Source organism: Eurypyga helias, unplaced genomic scaffold, assembly GCF_000690775.1.
Source record: "Eurypyga helias isolate BGI_N326 unplaced genomic scaffold, ASM69077v1 scaffold16496, whole genome shotgun sequence".
NCBI classification, from domain to species: domain Eukaryota; kingdom Metazoa; phylum Chordata; class Aves; order Eurypygiformes; family Eurypygidae; genus Eurypyga; species Eurypyga helias.
The window spans coordinates 16,293-33,262 of NW_010256160.1; the positions used below are offsets into that span (position 1 = coordinate 16,293).

The 16,970-nt window shown below is 47.6% G+C and overlaps 1 protein-coding gene across 1 annotated transcript in view; it reads right to left on the reverse strand.

Annotated features, from left to right (window-relative positions):
- The window catches only part of LOC104511106 (homeodomain-interacting protein kinase 2-like), a gene marked incomplete at its 3' end in the record, with an annotated part of 84,892 nt that overhangs the window by 16,286 nt on the left and 51,636 nt on the right, over positions 1-16,970 (reverse strand). Inside the window, 9 exon segments of the mRNA XM_010153577.1 lie at positions 3-81; positions 4,242-4,363; positions 5,305-5,524; positions 8,065-8,227; positions 9,594-9,653; positions 11,993-12,177; positions 13,226-13,312; positions 14,017-14,136; positions 16,251-16,374. Coding sequence (XP_010151879.1) covers positions 3-81; positions 4,242-4,363; positions 5,305-5,524; positions 8,065-8,227; positions 9,594-9,653; positions 11,993-12,177; positions 13,226-13,312; positions 14,017-14,136; positions 16,251-16,374 — 1,160 coding nt within the window.

Here is a 16,970-nt window from a genome sequence, read left to right on the forward strand (position 1 = left end):
AGAAGTGTGGGTGGCCACGCCGGTCAGCTGCTGCCAGGCAGGGGGGAGCAGGATCTGCTGAGTGCCACTGGGCCACGCTTGCTGTTGGACAGAGGGAAAACAGCTTCTTAACAAGAGGCATCGTACACTGAGTGTGGTGGTGCTCCACCCTCAGCTGGAGCTCCTGATAATGTTCCTGGTCACACTACCAAGCTCTTACCACTTTTCAGGCATAGCTGACAAATACTTTTAGGAAATCACCGTAAAAGCAATAAAAGTTATCAACATAAAGAGCGCAAAGGAGGGGGAAAAAAAATCTCTGCTGTTCAGAGCAGCAGCTGTGTTTCAGGTTAAACTGGGAATGGGAGGGTTCAAGACTGGTCAGCATTTCAACGTAAACATCAAGCTCTTTAGCACCTTTAAATTTTGATTCTCCAGATCAGCTGGGCATTATGGCCCCATTGGTATTTTCCCTCTCCTAAAGCCATTTTTCCTTCCGACTGCAACATAACCTGTCATGGTTTAGCCTCAGCTGGGAACTAAGCATCACACCGCCGCTTGTTCACCCTGCCCCGAGTGGGGTTGGGGAGAGAATGGGAAAAAATCTCATGGGTTGAGAAAAAAGTTTAATAGGACAGCAAGGGGCGAGGAAATAATAATACTACTGTTACTGATAAAGGAATATACAAAACCAAGTGATGCACAATGCACAAATTGCTCACCACCAGGTGATTTGACAGCTCGTCCCTGAGCAGCGATCCCCCCAGGCCAACGGGGATCCCAGGATCCCAGCTACAGCCCTCCCTAGTCCCAAACTGCATTACTACACTGGACCCGTGTTGAGCAACCTCACAGCTCTAAGGAGGCTAAATTTTAAAGAGGGGAGGCTTCTTCCAGACACACACTTGTCCCCATCTCCATCCCCGTTAACTATCCCCATAATCCCCTCCTATTCCACAATAAACCCTTCTCCCCCCCAAAAAAGAAACCCCAAACCCACAACCTTTTCCCACTTCTGCTCCAAAGTTTGACTGTCTTTTGATTTTCCATGTTGCTGAGTTAGATGAAAAGGCTGCTACGGTGAGGGCTCTCAGCAACATCTGCAAAGGATGGACAGCCACAGAGCTCCTGAAAGCTCTTCATCTCAGGAGCCACAACCATGGACTGGTGCGGCTTGGAGCAGGTAGGAGGAAGAGGAAAAGACACAGAAAGATCAGGGAGGAAAAAAGCTTTTTTTCTTTTTTTTTTCCTTTCTTGTCTTTTTTTTTTTTTTTTTTCCCCTCAGCTTTAAATTCAAAGAGGAGACTGAACTACTGTTGCAGTCAGTCCCAGGGGACTACCTGGATTTACTTGCAGAGAAAACGGCTTCCTCCCTTTTCAGGAAGAGAACTGAACAAATCTAAGCAACTTTCCCGACTGCAGTGCATAAATTTAGACGCAGTGTCAGGGTACAGGCACAAATTCCTCACTTATTAGGTAAGGACCACTGAATCATTTAATCTGCAGATAAGACTTGTCCAGGCTGATCCACTAGCGCGGCGTGCTGTGCTCACACAGGGGAGGCTTGTGCTGGCAGCGGCAGCCCGTTCTCAGTTATTGCATTACTGCGACACTGAGCTGCCGCGGCGGAGCAACGCCCTGGCCCCAGCGCTCGGGAGGTGGTGGGTCACCCAGCGCGACGGAGCTCCGGTTTCGGATGTAGAGCAAGAACGACTAATGGAATAAGCGTGTTTGTACTGAAAGCCAGTGGCAGGACCTCTGTGGGAAGAAGTGTTGGTTGTTGGGAAGCAGTTAAAAGGAGAGAAAATCAAGAATTCAGGGTGTTATTCAAGGACAGGGGACAGTTCTGGGTCACATCATGGAAGCCTGCCAGAAAACTGTACAGCTTTGTCTCTTTTGAGATCTGAGGCTGCAGAGAGCTATTAGCAAAGACAGGATCGGTCTCCTTTTGCTGGTCCCTGTGCACACAGTATGTGGACACACTTGCTCGAGAGGATAAAACCAGACCTAGAGAAATGCAAACAAGTTACTTTAGTGACTGGCTCTGCGTCTTGCAGGCTGCTTGCTCTGTCTAGCTCCATGCCACAGGCTGCAGACAGGCAGCTGCCAGGGATGATGCTCAAAATCCATCACTGCCTCTGCTCTCAGTCCCGCCAGCTCTGGAAGCACTTTCCCCCATCCCTCCTCCCAGACTGCTGGTCTAGTACAAAATGCAGAGGGAGAGCTGGATGCCGGCTGCACTGGGATGCAGTGAGGCTTTGCCAGCCACAGCCGTCCTGATGTGGGCAAACACAGCGACCTGCACCATGTGCTGGGCAGGGGAGAAAGCCCGACGGCACTACACTGCTGGAAGCAGAGGGAGCGGCATCACACCTGGTCAGGGGGACAAATAAGGCAGGTGGAAAGACAGAAGTGGGCTCCGGAGGCACTACGCTCTCTGCCAGGGACAGTCCTGCTAGTAGCTGGAGCAATTGCACGGCCTGGTCTGAAGAGCATTAGATAAGCAGCTGTGCATGAGAGGAATAGCTCTCTGCTGAGAAAGAGACACGCAGCCGCTCAGAGATCAGATGGGACTACAATGCATTACAAAGAAGCTGTGTTTTTCCATTCAGGAAACTGGAATTGGGTACAGATTTGTTTATCAGACCAGCTGCTCAGCCCGAACAGAGCGAGGCCCACGGACACCAGATGCCACCGGCATCAATCAGAGCGCCTTGCCGTCAGAGAGGCAGCTAGCATTTCCCATCGCCTGAGACAGACAGATGTATCAACAGGCAGACTGCCTCTCTGTCATTAAATCAAAAATTAAAAATCTACGCAAGTGAGGAGTTTCTTAGAAACTGCGTAAACTCCTTTGTGGAAGTGACAGTGAATAAAACGTCAGCAGAAAGTATGAGAGGGGGCAGCCTGTGAAATGGGAGTTCATGTAGCTGGGGCAGCACAGAAATTGGTAGCAAAGCTCCTCCCGAACACTCCCTTCCTCCCACAGGCTGCGTAGTGACCCCAGCAAGGCCACCCCGAGACAAAAGAAGGAGCTGGAGGTCCTGAGATCTTTCAGGACCCTGCTGCCTTTGGGGCAGTTCAGACACGACCCTCACTCCTTGAAGCCCCAAGCAGCACACCTCAGGAGGCCTGGCAGGATGGCGGGGGCGTGCAAAGCTCTGCCACCTCCTTCACCCATTGCCTTGGCTGCCTTCTTGCCCGAGCACTAGGTGCCCACAACCATGCCTGTGCACACGGCTTCTCGCTGTGCCACTGTTTTTATTTCCCAGGCCTCTGAGGCTCCCCTTTCCTACCAAACAAGAGAGGTGGCCCACATGCGTTGTTCCGACAGACTGCAACAGACCAAGGTTCGACATTTCAGAGAGCCCTCTAACACAGGCTCTACTATTGGGAAGGGGCAGGGTACGTTACCTAACGGAAATCACGCTGGCTGCAAGCCGTGTTTCGATCTGCCTTCACCAGGTCAGCGTGACCGGCAGCTGGCAAAGAGCGGCAACTGCACCAATGGCCTTGCCCCAGCAATGCAACACGCAGGCAGGAACCCCAGAGCATGCTGGTACCTGACTGTGTATGACCGTGCTGGCATTAATGAAGGCACGGCAGAGCAACCCATGCATTTTTGACTTGTAGGTCATCTTTTCCAGGCTGCACAACTAAGCATACCCCATTTCATCTTTTTTTTCCTGGGAGGATCCATGCTTTTCCTGTGAGCGCATTTCGGCTAACTGTGCCAACAAGTGCTGCTGACAAGAAGAGCTCCCTGGCTGTGGGTTCCTTGCCCCTGTCCCCTACATTTCTCTCGTAACTTAAGAGCCGAGGGACAGCTCATAAAACAGAAGGGTGCAAACCTAAAATCATGAAAGATATGTACTGGCAGCATGCAGTTCACCTGCCCAACTCCTGGCAACAAACTACCACTGAAACTGTGGGTTCAGGGGGGTGCAGGAAGGTTATGACTGGTTCCTCCTCAGCAGAGGCCTGACACAGCTTCCCCTGAGGCTTCTCACTGATTCCAGTGGAGAAGCAGAAGGAAACAAAGTCTTTCCAGAGACTTTTGCAACTCTGACATAGCCTTTGAGCTGAACAATGAACTGGGGGAGGTTTGGACATTTCGGAGAAAGCTGGAGACCCTTATACCGCTGCCCAAGTCTCCAAACTACACCCCAGAAGGCCCTCAGAGAAAGCTACTCTCCTCAGCCTCCAAGAGCTAAACAACACAAAAAATACCTGCCAAGCTTGGTGTCTTCAGAGCTCCTTACCTGTGCGAGGAGTCCTGGCTGGATCTGAAGAGGCTGAGCCCCAGGAGCCTGGGTGACAATGGGAACGGCGTTCTCCATCCGAACTGAATAGCCAGCATGCTTTGATGGGGAGGCTTGCAACCCTGTTCCACCAGCACAGAAGACACAGGATTAGCCATCAACAGCATTGCTAGGAACAGGGGTCTAAAAGCACTCACTGATGTCCATTTAAACTGCAGTGTTGAGTCACTCTGAAAAAATTGGGCTCTCAGAGTCCCACATATTTCATAGTCCCAGCCCAAAGATGTCTATCAATGTTCATAAACATGATGCATGCATACGGGTGCGGAAAAGACATTTTCAAAGATGTTAAGGGATTAAGTTCATATTTTTAAGGTACCTCAAATCTGTGGGAAACACCTCAATACAATGTGTACAGGGAGAAAAGGAAGAGAGGGCAGGGAATGACTCTCTTCCCCCATGTTCTCTGGTTTGACAACAGAAAATGGTCCTTGCCAGCCAGAAGACATTGCTATGTGAGAATGCTCTCCTGTGACCCAAATGGGAACTGTGCACTCACTCAGCCTTGACAGGAAGAGGCGATTTTCTCTCGCACAGCTCTGATCTGTGTGATCTAAACAGGAGTTCTTGGGACTCTTATTTAAAAGGTTCTCATCTGACCGTGTAATCTAACACACCCAAACTCCAACCAGTGCTGACTCAGCCACGCATTAGCCTAACTGAGCGGGAGGAAACTTCCTTCTCCACCACCTTGGCACCTGGCACAGCCCACGCTGCCTCCTTGGCTTCAGAGCTGCGTACAGACGGCAAGTGGAAGATGTTCTCAGTGCCTGCCCCATTGATTCAGACCAGCCGCCTCCAACCCAGGATGCTGGAGATGTCTGCAAGACCCTCTGCTGTTGCAAACATTTCCACCTTCAACAACCTCATTGCTATCTACCAGGCCGGCAGTTTTTCTACCATATGTTCTGCACTAAGGAAGCTTGTTCCCAGCAAGAGCTAGAGGAAACAGCCGTGGAGAGGGAGGAGTGACTGGCCAAGACCTGGTGGAGCTGTTCCTTACCTTGGAAGCCTGGTGGGCAGACGATGAGAGCTTGCTGGAAGGGGTCGGGCCGGGCACAGATCTGCGCTGTTCCTGTCTGCAGGGGCATGCTCCGCTGGGCCACCGCAGCCATGGACGCCGCTGAGGGCTGGTAGAGTGCAGATTGGTAATTTAGTATGGAGACCTCGGGGTTGGCTAAGGAAATAGTGGCACTGGAGGATGTGGGAGCCAGGTTGGTGGTCTAAAGGAATGACGGGAATTAAACAAAAAACAAACAAAAAATGAGGGAGATGGGTAGGTCGGAAGAAGCAAAACCCAAAATAAAATAAAAAAGTAAAATAGTGTTAAGTAAAAAAAGAAAACCAAAACCAGCAAACTGAAACCAAACAAGGGGTAGAACAGGGCACTGAGGAACACAGAGGCAAGGGCAGCGATGGGGAAAGGAGCACAATCTGGCTGAGTAACCGCAGCTGTACTGTGCCACAGGACCTGCAGCCACGCAGCACTGCTCTGCACTGCTCGGAGACGTAGTGCGTTCTCCAAAGCAGAACCATAGCCCCATTTATCACCCAACTGGCTCTGATTTGCAGCATAGAGAAGACATAGAAAATGCTACTATCCCCAAATCACGCTGTTCCCTCATCATACACATAGCGCTAGAAGAAGTTTACATTTCTTAAGGAAAAGAAACTCAGCACCTCTGTGCCCTGTGAGGCCTCATCTTGAGAGGGGAGTCTCATTCCAGCCTTTCCTCTACGTTGTATCTGAGACGGCACATGCCCCTTGCATTATGTTCTGAACTTGCAGGAATCGGAAGGCATAGCAGCAGGTAATAATAATACTTTACAAGTCCAAACTTCCCTTGGCTTGACTTTAAAAATCTCTCAGTGCATTAACTCCAGCAGGAGATGTTGCAAAGCCACAAAAATCAGCCTAGTGTTCTGCAGAACATCTAGAAATCCTAGAGTGATTTGTTTTTCATTTGGACTGAGGCTGTAACAGTTGCAGACAAATAACCCCTAAACAGCTCTGTCACTGCTCTATAAAAATATGTCCTTAGTATTCCTGTCTAGGCAGCTAGGCTCTACCAGACTAGAGCCCACCTTTCTCCGCAATCCAAATGCACCAATCCAAACACTTTCTCACGGTGAACACATGAACCCAGGATGAGGCCTTGATCAAGGCTGTGGGAGCAGCCCGCTCAGCAATTTGCACTGCCCTGGTTGCCACTGGGCCCAGGAAGGGTAACCATGCTGCACTGACACAGCCAAAACCAGAGCCACAAGGATGTGATGGCAAAACATTTCTTCCTCCTCCTCCCCTCTGTGTGCAGAGGCAGAGAAGTGCAATCTGTTCCCGTGTGCAACACACTGAGCATCAGCCACGACAGCTCCCACACTCCAGATCTCGGGAGTCGTAACTGGAAGGAGGGAATGGCCAAATATTTTGCAGAGAAAAGGAGCACCGGGAAGCCAAGAGGAGCTGAAGAGAACAGTGGAAGGTTTAGAGCTGGTTCAAATTAAAAAACCCTTCCTGGAAAGGTTTCTACCACTTCTTCTAGGAACACTGGAGATACCAGTTGTGCTCACAACACCCCCCGCTTATGAGAATTCAGAGATTACCACGGACCTCCCCAGCCAACAACCAATCAACATCAAGCGAGCTGTGAGGAAATGAAAGCAAGTCTGCACTTCCTACCAGCAACTGTGGTACAAGTGGTGTCTCTGCCCTGCAGCTGGGGCCTAGGGGAGCATGTAGCACACATTTCTTCAGCCTGCATCTCACAAACAGCCAAGAAAGGGAACCAGTGTTTGTAACTAATACCCTATCATGCCAAGCCATGACCTATCTCTGTCTGCATCTGCTTAATGAATTGCTCCAAAAGACCTTCCGTGATCACATGTATTGAGAACTGAGTCATGTAGTCTGGGTCTCTGAGTGACACAGGAACACCCTGTACATCTACACAGACTCCTTTAGCTCCCTTGCTTTCCAAGCACCATTTCCGCAATGCCACCTGCAATGTCTAGAGTGAATCTTGATCAGTCTGTTCCCAAAAGGCTTAAAAGACAGTAGCTATTTCTTGAGCTTCAGTCTCCTAGAGTGCTGTCCCTGGAGAATTCCCTTTCAGTGTTGTAATACAGTACCACAGTAAACAACTTGGCCTGCTAGTCACATAAAATTTGTCAACCCAGCACCCCCCAACACTGAGGCATGGAAAACTACCACAAGACTCCAAAGTGTGACTGCAAAGCCAGAGCCTACCAACGTACTGTGATGTGTTCGGAGTGGGGGTATGTGCACAGGGTTCCCATGTCAACTGTGGGCCCTGGAGTAAAACCAATGAGAGATAAGAGTAAACATTACCACTAAACTCCTCCTTCCTGTTGATCGGTTACAGTGCTGTGTTTGTTTAAATCCTTTTTACTTCAATGCCAATTTGAGATCACAAATACTTCTGCCTGACCCAGGGAGCACAGCCCTGCTCGCTGCATTAAGGGGCTAATGAGCTTCTCCCCATAGCAACTTCCCAAGTAAGCAGGATTTATCACCCCCAACAACAACATAAACAGCGAGGGCAACATTTCACTGCTGCACAAAATGTCACAAGATTAACGCTTGCCTGAAGAAAAGAGGATGAGGAAGAGCAGAGGAAGGAAAGTGAAAAAGTACTATCTTTTTGCAGGCATGTTAAATGGGATGCTACTTGGCTTTTCATCTTCTAGACCCTACTGATGTAAGCGTTTTCAAGTACTGGCTGCTTCTGATTGATGTCCTTACCTGGTTGTGGACTGTGTTCAGCTGGTTGTTAAAAGTCATGGTCAAGTTGGTCGATGTGCTCGGGGCTACATGGGTGATGAATGGTGTCTTGCTCTGGTTCACTGTGTCGTACATATTCACCCGCCGCTTGCAAATCTCCATGTTCTGGAAACAGGACTTGACACTGCGTAAGGAAAGGGAGGACAAGGAAGAGACAGAAAATCAACCATCAGACCAACACAGGTAACAGTTCATCACAGTGGCCCTGCATTAGGTCTCTGCGGCAGGCTTGGCACTTTCTCGGCTCGTAAAACCCTTTGCTATTTTGTGCACGTCTCTCTTAACCAGCCAGAGTCAGATTAACCCTATACTGAAGAGGGCCAAATGGGTGTCAAGATGAGAGCAGCTGCTCTGGGACTCCTGGGTACCCCCATGGGCCTGAGCACTGCAATGGAAGTCACAAAAAGCAAGCAAATTGGCTGCTCTTTAGGTGGCAGGGCAAGAACCACAAAGTGGCTATTTTAGAAGACTGAAAGAGACTCAGAGCAAGAAAGATAGGTAGACAGTGGGGTTTTTTTGATGACTGAGCCTGAGAGGAAAAGACAACTTATGCTTTCTGCCTCAGTGTAAGCCTAAAGGTAACTTTACAAGTCTTTTGGAAGGAAGAATTTTACTGTTCTTGGTCACTGAGACCCCTGAAAAATCTTACTTGTTCCTTTAAAAAAGTAGTTCACCGAGAGCTGAGTCCAGCCCAGCGGTTAAAACATTGCCCCTATCTGGCTAAACACTTCCGCAGATGCTTATCTTAAAGCACATGAGCTGTCCTCTTGCAGTCAATGGGACGATTCACATCGCAAAAGCTTACGCCAAATCGGATTCACCAGCACCCCAAGGGAATCAGGTTCTGAGGTTATCTCAGACTGAGAACTGGAGCTCTGGGGGGAAAGATTACAGCCTCTTCCTCTACACAGACTTTCCTTTAGATGTTATTGATACAGCAGTGGAAGTTTTGAGAACTATCATATTTTGTATCCCCAGTAAAGGAGAAGAAATACTCTCTGCATTGCTAGAGCACTCGAGGAGTCTGGTACGTGGAACTGCCGGTATTTCATTTTTATAATTGGGATACCAAAGCATACAGAGGTTTAAGAGGTAATAACATAGCGATCTTGCGCAAAACTGTATTTTTAATAAAACCTCGGTTTTCCAAGGTCTAAAAAACAATACAGGTTTTCCACAATAATTGTTTTTACTAACCTGACCTCGGAGTCTGAAACACAACTCAAAAAACTGGCACTTATTTTATTTCCATTATCCCAATCCAGAAAAATCCAAGCAGTGAAAAATCAGCTGTAGCTGTAAAAAAATCAGCTGTATGTGTAATTTCTTTTGTAACGATCTCAGCTGTTAGAGGTAGAGGAGGTAAACACATCCTCACATAGTTTTTAAGAAACAAAATGTCCCTTCAAAAGAAACAAGCTCATATGATCCCTAGGGTTGGTCAGGAAGAGGACCTACAGCTTTTTATACCTGTCTTGTCTCTTACTCACATGGTCATCTTTCTTCTCTTACAGGTAAAATCTTGGTAACTACATCTGTGGCATACACATCTGCAGACAAGACAGGTTCAGGACACTGTGCATAGCTGCCCATTATACGCAATCATTTAAAGAACTATGAAATACCTCTAAGTCGCAGAACATTCAGAAAAATTAAACACGTTTATCAAATGAATATAGAATTATTGGATTGCCTTTTTCCAGTCAGGTATGAATATAATTCTCCTTCCAAAAAGCAGGAAGCACTGGAAAGAGTATATATTCTGTACATGGTAAACTCTGCGTGTTACCAAACAGTTTTATACAACAAGGTATAATCTCTACTACTGTAATACAGTGTTTTCTGTCTTTACAAAAAAAGGAAAAAAAAAAAGGCGGGGACAGAGCAAATCAGAAGAGGAAGACTGAGGAGCACTGCACAATTTAAGAGCCAGGCTGTTAAATATGTGAAACAGGGAGCTAAACTCACTTTGCTGTTTGTCCCGAAGTAATCAGAACAGCCCCTCTTGGGCTGCTCAAACTTGCAGCCTCTCTGAAGCATCCCACAGCAGAGATCCCTTCCAGAAGCTACATCTTCCATATATTTTCCCTTTCTCTGCTGCCTGATTTACTTTCAAGAGAGATTACAATTCCCTGCCTCTCTCGAGGCTTTGAAGTTTCTATTCTCCAAACCACAGGCAATCACAGACAAAATTTCCATCAACCTGCCACGCCGGTTACAGGTTATAGCTCTCTTTCCCAAGGTGGAGGGGCTGCATGGGGTTACACCCCCGGCTGGCACGGCATTTAGTATTCAGAGACCTGATATGCTGAATTTTTTATTCGGGTAACATTCTCACTGCTATTGGCCCCAGCGATATTTTCAACCTTTCTGGGGCTTTGCCTGAGCAGCCACAAGCAAGCACTTAAAAAATGAAGATGAGATTATGGTCTGTTGCGTTAGTGGAAAGATTTCTGATGGCGCTGCATTATGCCACAAATCTCTCCTATCTTACACAATCGGTTGCTGCACAGTAAGGAGGGCTGTTGCAAAATAAAAGACTTTAGTATATGATGCTAACACTGTTAGAAAATACCTACTTCTTTTTATTTATGAACATTTTTATATGAAACTTACTTTCTGTTTAGCACAAGAAGCTTCCATTTTGTTTTCATTACTTTTATCACTTACTATTTACTTAACAATGCTCAAAGATGTCTGCGGAGGGTAAGTCTGGGTCGACACAGATCGTGCACCTTCCAGTAAGCAGCTGCTCTTATCTTGTGATAAATGTAACCAAAAGGCAGCTACAGCTCCTTCACAGAGGGAAAACTACCTTAAATGAAATATGGCAGGTAAGAGCACATATATGGGCAGGAGAGGTGACACAGTAACCTGTTGCTCTGCAGCACCCACACGTACTCTGTAGCTTTTCAAGCAGTCCCTTTTAGTTTTGTACCTGAGCTCCTCACAGCCTTTAAACATCCACACACAGGCACCCGATGGAGCACAGTGCTGTGCCATAACTCTTCTCTTTACGAGGTGAAGGGAGAGCCTGGAAAAAAGCACTGTGAACCTCAAAGTGCTGTAGAGCGGGATGTTCCAAGCCATATGTCCTGAAGGCTTTGGAAAACTCTCACTACGTGCCTGCCTCCACTTGCATCTGAGAAGTTTGGGTCTACATGAACTGCCCAGGGGACACGAGCAATGTGCCAGGCGCAGGTTTCCTGCATTTCAGGCTGCTGCGCTCCGTGAAGTGGCTTTAGGAGAAGCAGGAGTCAGGCCTGAAGGCACGACACTTCACATCTCCACCGGGCAGTGGAGTCCATCTCCATTCCACATACGTGTCAGCTGAGGTCAGAGCGTGGTGTTTAAGGTTACACAGGCAGGCAACAACAAAGCCGAAAAATGAACTCCTTGTCCTGTTGCCTGTGCCTGGAAACCAGCCTGCTGCAGAAAAAGCTCTTCCCTTAAAAAGCTAACAGCCCCGAACTGACCCCTGCAAGATAAGAAGGTTCTGGGAGGAAGGGTTGGCTCCTCACTGCAGATAAGGTTGATTACTGCAGTAACAATCAGGACTATATTACTCTGAGATATACTCATACTTTCAGCACTAACTGCATAATTTCTTCTGCATTTTAATGCAAACATATGTAATTATTGAATATTTACATAATGAATGTAGCACACTCTGCAGTGTTTTAAATGCCAAGCACCCACAACACAATTCTTGCAAACTTACAAGTTGGCAATCCTCCTTTTTTCCAACCAGAGTTTCTGGTTAGAAAAGGTTTAAGATTAAAACTTAAGGCTTAAGCATCTTAATAATACCCCTCAGATAGGTTTGGTCTCCATCACAAACAGGTCTCACCCTTCGATTCAAAACCCAAGGGAAATGAAAGCCACGTACTGTGTGCTGTGAGGGAAATCAAGCAGGTGCGTCATGGTGACAAAAGGGTGGTTCAGAGTTTCAATGGGTGTTATTCTCTTATCTGCATCTATCGTCAACATCTTCTTTAACAGATCTATAAACTCCCGCCGGTCCGCCTTTTCCACCAACATATCGCTTCCTTCCAAATCTGTTGTCATGTTCACCTAAAGGAGAAAGGACAAGGGTGAACGCTAAAGGGAAAATCCTGCAAACTGTGTTTACTCCTCAGTGGAGCACATGCCCTGCAAGCCTCCCTGTCTAAAGGGGTAGTCGCTGAAGTCACACGGCAGACTCCGCGGTGGCTAGTCATCTGGCTTGTGTATGTCAGATCTCTAGACAGACTGTTAAGTGTTCCGCTCGCTTGGGTCAATGGCTAATGAAACACTTAGTCACCCTCCACTGAAGATGAACAGCTTCCATGTGGTAGCAGGCAAGCTCTGATAATCAGTATATTTATCATATAAAGGCTTGTGCTATCAGATACTTAACCATGTGTCCTGTGAGCAAAAAATGCACAATAAAAACTATTAGTATGTTTATAAGAAACATCCCATTCACGCATCAGCTGACAGGAAAAACACCCTGTTATTTCATCTCTTCATAGAGCCTCCCCTGATCTCAGCCCTCCATGTCTGCACGTTTGCTGCGAACACTACAACGTCTAGACTTTGCTAGCAGAAACTCCAGTTTTGTGCCAGTGCTGTGCCAGTTCCACACACTTGTTTGTTTGCTAGCACAACCTCCAGTTGCAGGAGTGGTGATGCTAGGGCTAACTTTCACAACCACATGGAATTGACACAGTGAATTAGTACTCCCTGTTCCCCCAGACAGTCACGTTTTACAGAGAACACGCTCCCCTGTGGCCACCGTGGTTACTTTCAATGTCACCGCTTCCCAAATGGAAATACTAAAGCAGAGAGAAGTGACTTGCCAGTGGTCACACAGAGAACCACTGGAGAGACGAGAAAATGCAGGATTTTGACACTCAGAGACGTGACAGGCATTTTCGAAGGCTGCTTTACTACAGCCCATTGAGCCCCCACGCCTCTATGTGCAGTTTGCCCTACAAAGCATCACGTAACGAGCTGATATGGTAGGCATAATCCTGGTATTTCTCAGGAGGGGGAACAAGAACAGGACACACATAGAAATCATGTAGTTACCATTGCCCGCAAGCACGTGAGGTCACTGGTTACTCACCAATGCTCTTACCTGTGCCATATCATCCAAACAGTTGAAAATATACTTTCTTGCTTCCTTCGACTTAATCCCCGTCTCTGCCTCATGATCATCTGGCGTCTGCTCAAAACAGGAGACAGGCATTGATCAGAGCTGCCCTGCAATCAGCTGCCGGCTATGTGCCACTTCCAGCTTGTGCCTTATCCTGCCCTCATCAGAGAACACCATGGCCTGACCAGATAACATTTACGCTATCTCCACTATGGTTATATGACAGCTTCTGTGTCACAAGGTGATTTATCTCTTCTTTTCCCTTCAAAGGATCCTCCCAGCTATGGTGGCAGTCCCAAAGGTCTTACACCCACCCCCGCGTGAGGCTCAGCATCCCATCCTTACCGCCAGAAGCCCACTGGCCTCCCTCCCTGGGGACTGAATGCAGCCCGGCAGGCTGGTACTAGACACTCGGGGCTCGCTCACTGACTGCCAGGTTTGACTGTCAGAATTAAAATGCTTGTGCTTTTTTTTTTTCCCCCCGCCAACGCATTAGATATGAGAGTCTGTCCAGGGCATGTTTCATTTAAAGTACACATCAATTCACTGACTACCTGGAGGGAGATTTCCATGTCAATTCCAGACTTAAATTTCCCACAAAGCAGTGCCAAGCAGGTGGGCTAAGGGCTTCAGACTTCAGGGATGGCAGCTTTATTTCTGGCTATATCCACCCCCATGTCTGTGCCACACTGTAAAAAGCAGGACACCTGGAATGTCTCCTCATTTTCAAGCAACAACTGCAAGGTAAAAGAAACAAGGGAATGTCTTCCTACCTTCAGCCTCCACAACGGATACGGTGAGTCGGTATCCCTGTTGAAAAACCTTGTAGTCTTTGTCCCTGCACTTAGCAAATACTCTGCTGGTAAGCCCTGCGTCTGTGAAATATAGCGGATCTGCAAGAGAAGGATGAGAGGTCACCGTACATCCTGTGAGGATCTCTGGAGGTCTTCCATGAAGGGGGGCAGGGGGCATTGAAAACAACAGAACAAAGAAAGAGAAAACTGAGCATGTAGTTAGACTTCACCAAAAAAAGCCCCAGCGCGAGGAATGAGAGGAAGGAGGATTCCTGCGGCACCCCTCCATTCATCAGGTACATCACCAGAAACACCCTTACGGTATGCTCCCACAAAGCCTACGGGTAAAGGGAGAACTCCCTAGGTTTTAGAGGTCAGAGGAAGACCCACACTGAGATTTCAATGGGGTGTTTCACCACTTTGCACCTCTTTATGTCACACTTCCCTCTCCAGGAGGTAATTTCAACAACCTGATGTTTGCACTCTAACTTTTGCTGTTGCTCCCCCAGCTGAGCACACAGCCTTTCCTCGGAGCGGTTTGAAGTTCAGAACGGAGGACTAGGAAGTGACTGTCTTTGAACTCAGATGAAATACACACTCAGACGAACTGACACCCTCACGGTATGTAAAGTACTTCATCTCTATTGCCTGGATGACTTCATTTGTTATTTGGGTTACTTCCATGAGTACGACCTTGCCAGCACTCCCACAGCTAAAAGATGCTACACGTGTTTTTCCAGGATCTCAGACTCTAACTTATGTATTCAAAGGAGAAAGGGTCCGTGATTACACAATTAGAGACCCATCTCAGGCACACCTGGGGGGGCCACAAAACCTTAACTCTGGCATCTCCTGACTCCTGAATGTATCACTCTGCAAAATTGCTCCAAACTCTGCAAAACTAGTAAAACCAGTCATTTAGTCTAGAAAATTCTGGGGAAGGACGGAAAGTGTTTTTGAGAGAAGAGACAAGAGGGGGTTAAAATAACTAAATAAATAAATGCATAAAAAGCAGTCGTGGTTTCAAAAACTTCCAAGCACTCGGGACCTGGTTCACTCAGCATGGCTTGCTCAGCTCTGCATCTCCTGAGGGCCATCTGAGCTCATGCACCTGAGAAGCACCAGGACCCTTCCTGCAGCTCAGCACCACTGCTGCAGGACAACTCAGGCAGGATCAGCCCCTTTCCCAGTTCCCCAGGAGCCCTCACCACACTTCACCAGAACTGAAGTGCTTTGTGCTGGGCAGTTCAGCTGCGCAGGTAGGTATGGTGATTTCTTTCTCAGCTGTTGTGTTTTATGGCTTTCAGGGTGCGTCAGGGAAGGGAAAGAAATCTACTCTTTATACTTGGTATGTGATTTTCAAACGCTTGTAAGTTTTTCAGTTACATCTGATTTCCCTTGGAGTCACTAATGCCCTTGGTGGTCGCTCCGGGTTATTTCCCCTGCCCAATTTCACCTCTAAAGCTCTGACTAATAAAATACTAGTTACAAAAGAAGAGTCAACAAAATAATTCATATATATAAAACTTACTTATTACCCTGCCTGCTCTTCTTTTCTTTTTTTTCCCATTAAAAGTAAAAAATCCCTTTTCAGACTGGGTTAGCAGACAACTAAGATCACCCTGAAGGAGGCTACGGCATGGGAATGGAAACTCTTCTGCAGCCCTGGCTCTAGCAGCCACTGCGCTATCAGTTTTAGGACTACAAAAGGAGTGTAAAAGCCTATAGGGAGAGAAGTTTGACAGCTTATATTAACTGGAAACCTACACCACTGTGAACGTTCTCTTTCTTGTCATTGCTTTTAATATGCACCCTCATAAAAGGGGTTATGAAACGCAGCAGAGCTCGTGCAGTTTCTTCTAACAAATAGACCTCTATTCAACACTTGCTGTTCCAGCAGAGAGAGGGTGCGCTCCCTGCTCAGTGAGGAGAGGCATGTACAGAGCTCTCCAGTCAACGGCAGTGTTGACTCTCGATTGAGACTTCACTCAGGCAGTCAGGTTTTAAAAGCCAGCGCACCAAAGAGCACGCTGGCTGCCTAGAACAAATACCCCAGGTGGATAATGAAGAAGTTGGCTTGGGGGTGGGTTAAGAATCACATATCCCTTATTAGCAAAAGGTGGCATCTGTTCACTCTGACAAAAGGAGGGGAAAAACTCCAAGCCACGAACATCCATACTCTTACCAGCAGCCAGGGCAATATCCGTACTCACCTGATCATACTCCGAAGCTCCCGGGTACAACGGCCAGCCCAAGAACAGCTCTGCAATGACACATCCCAAGGACCACATATCGATTGCTTCACAAAACGGTAAACCGAGGATGATTTCAGGGGCTCTGCAAAAGAAGAGGTTAGAGAACATCAGCAACAGGAGCGGAACCGCCCGGCTGGCGTCAGGAGGCCCGTGCAGAGCACAATGCTCACGAAGCTGCCTGGTGCCAACAAGTGCCATTGCCCCCAGGGAGCCATGGGTCCCGCTGGCCACCAGCAAAGCATCTGCTAACCAAGCCTGAGTCCATGAACATTTATTCTTGCACAAGAGTCCTCTGGCAGCATTTCGCCAAGAGACCGCCCGATGTTTCGCAGCAGTTTGCAAAGGAGAGAACTCCGTTATTTTCATTCAGCAGGTAGGAAAACGAAGCACGAAATGAGCGTTGGGCGCTCAAGACCACCCAATTAAGGTCCCACATGAGGCTCTCGGGCCCGGCCTGCCGTCCTGTGGAGGAACCATGTGGATTCCCTGCGGTGAAGCATCCTCTGTTCACGCAGCTCGGTGGGCTTCACCAACAGGCAGACATTAAATAATCATTACAGGGCTGGTATAAAAGGATTACTGACTTTTAAAACAAATGGATGTAACCATAAAACAGAGAAATAACGTAATTAATTAGACCTAAGCCTTTTCCTCAGGAGGAAATAGCCAACAAGCCTT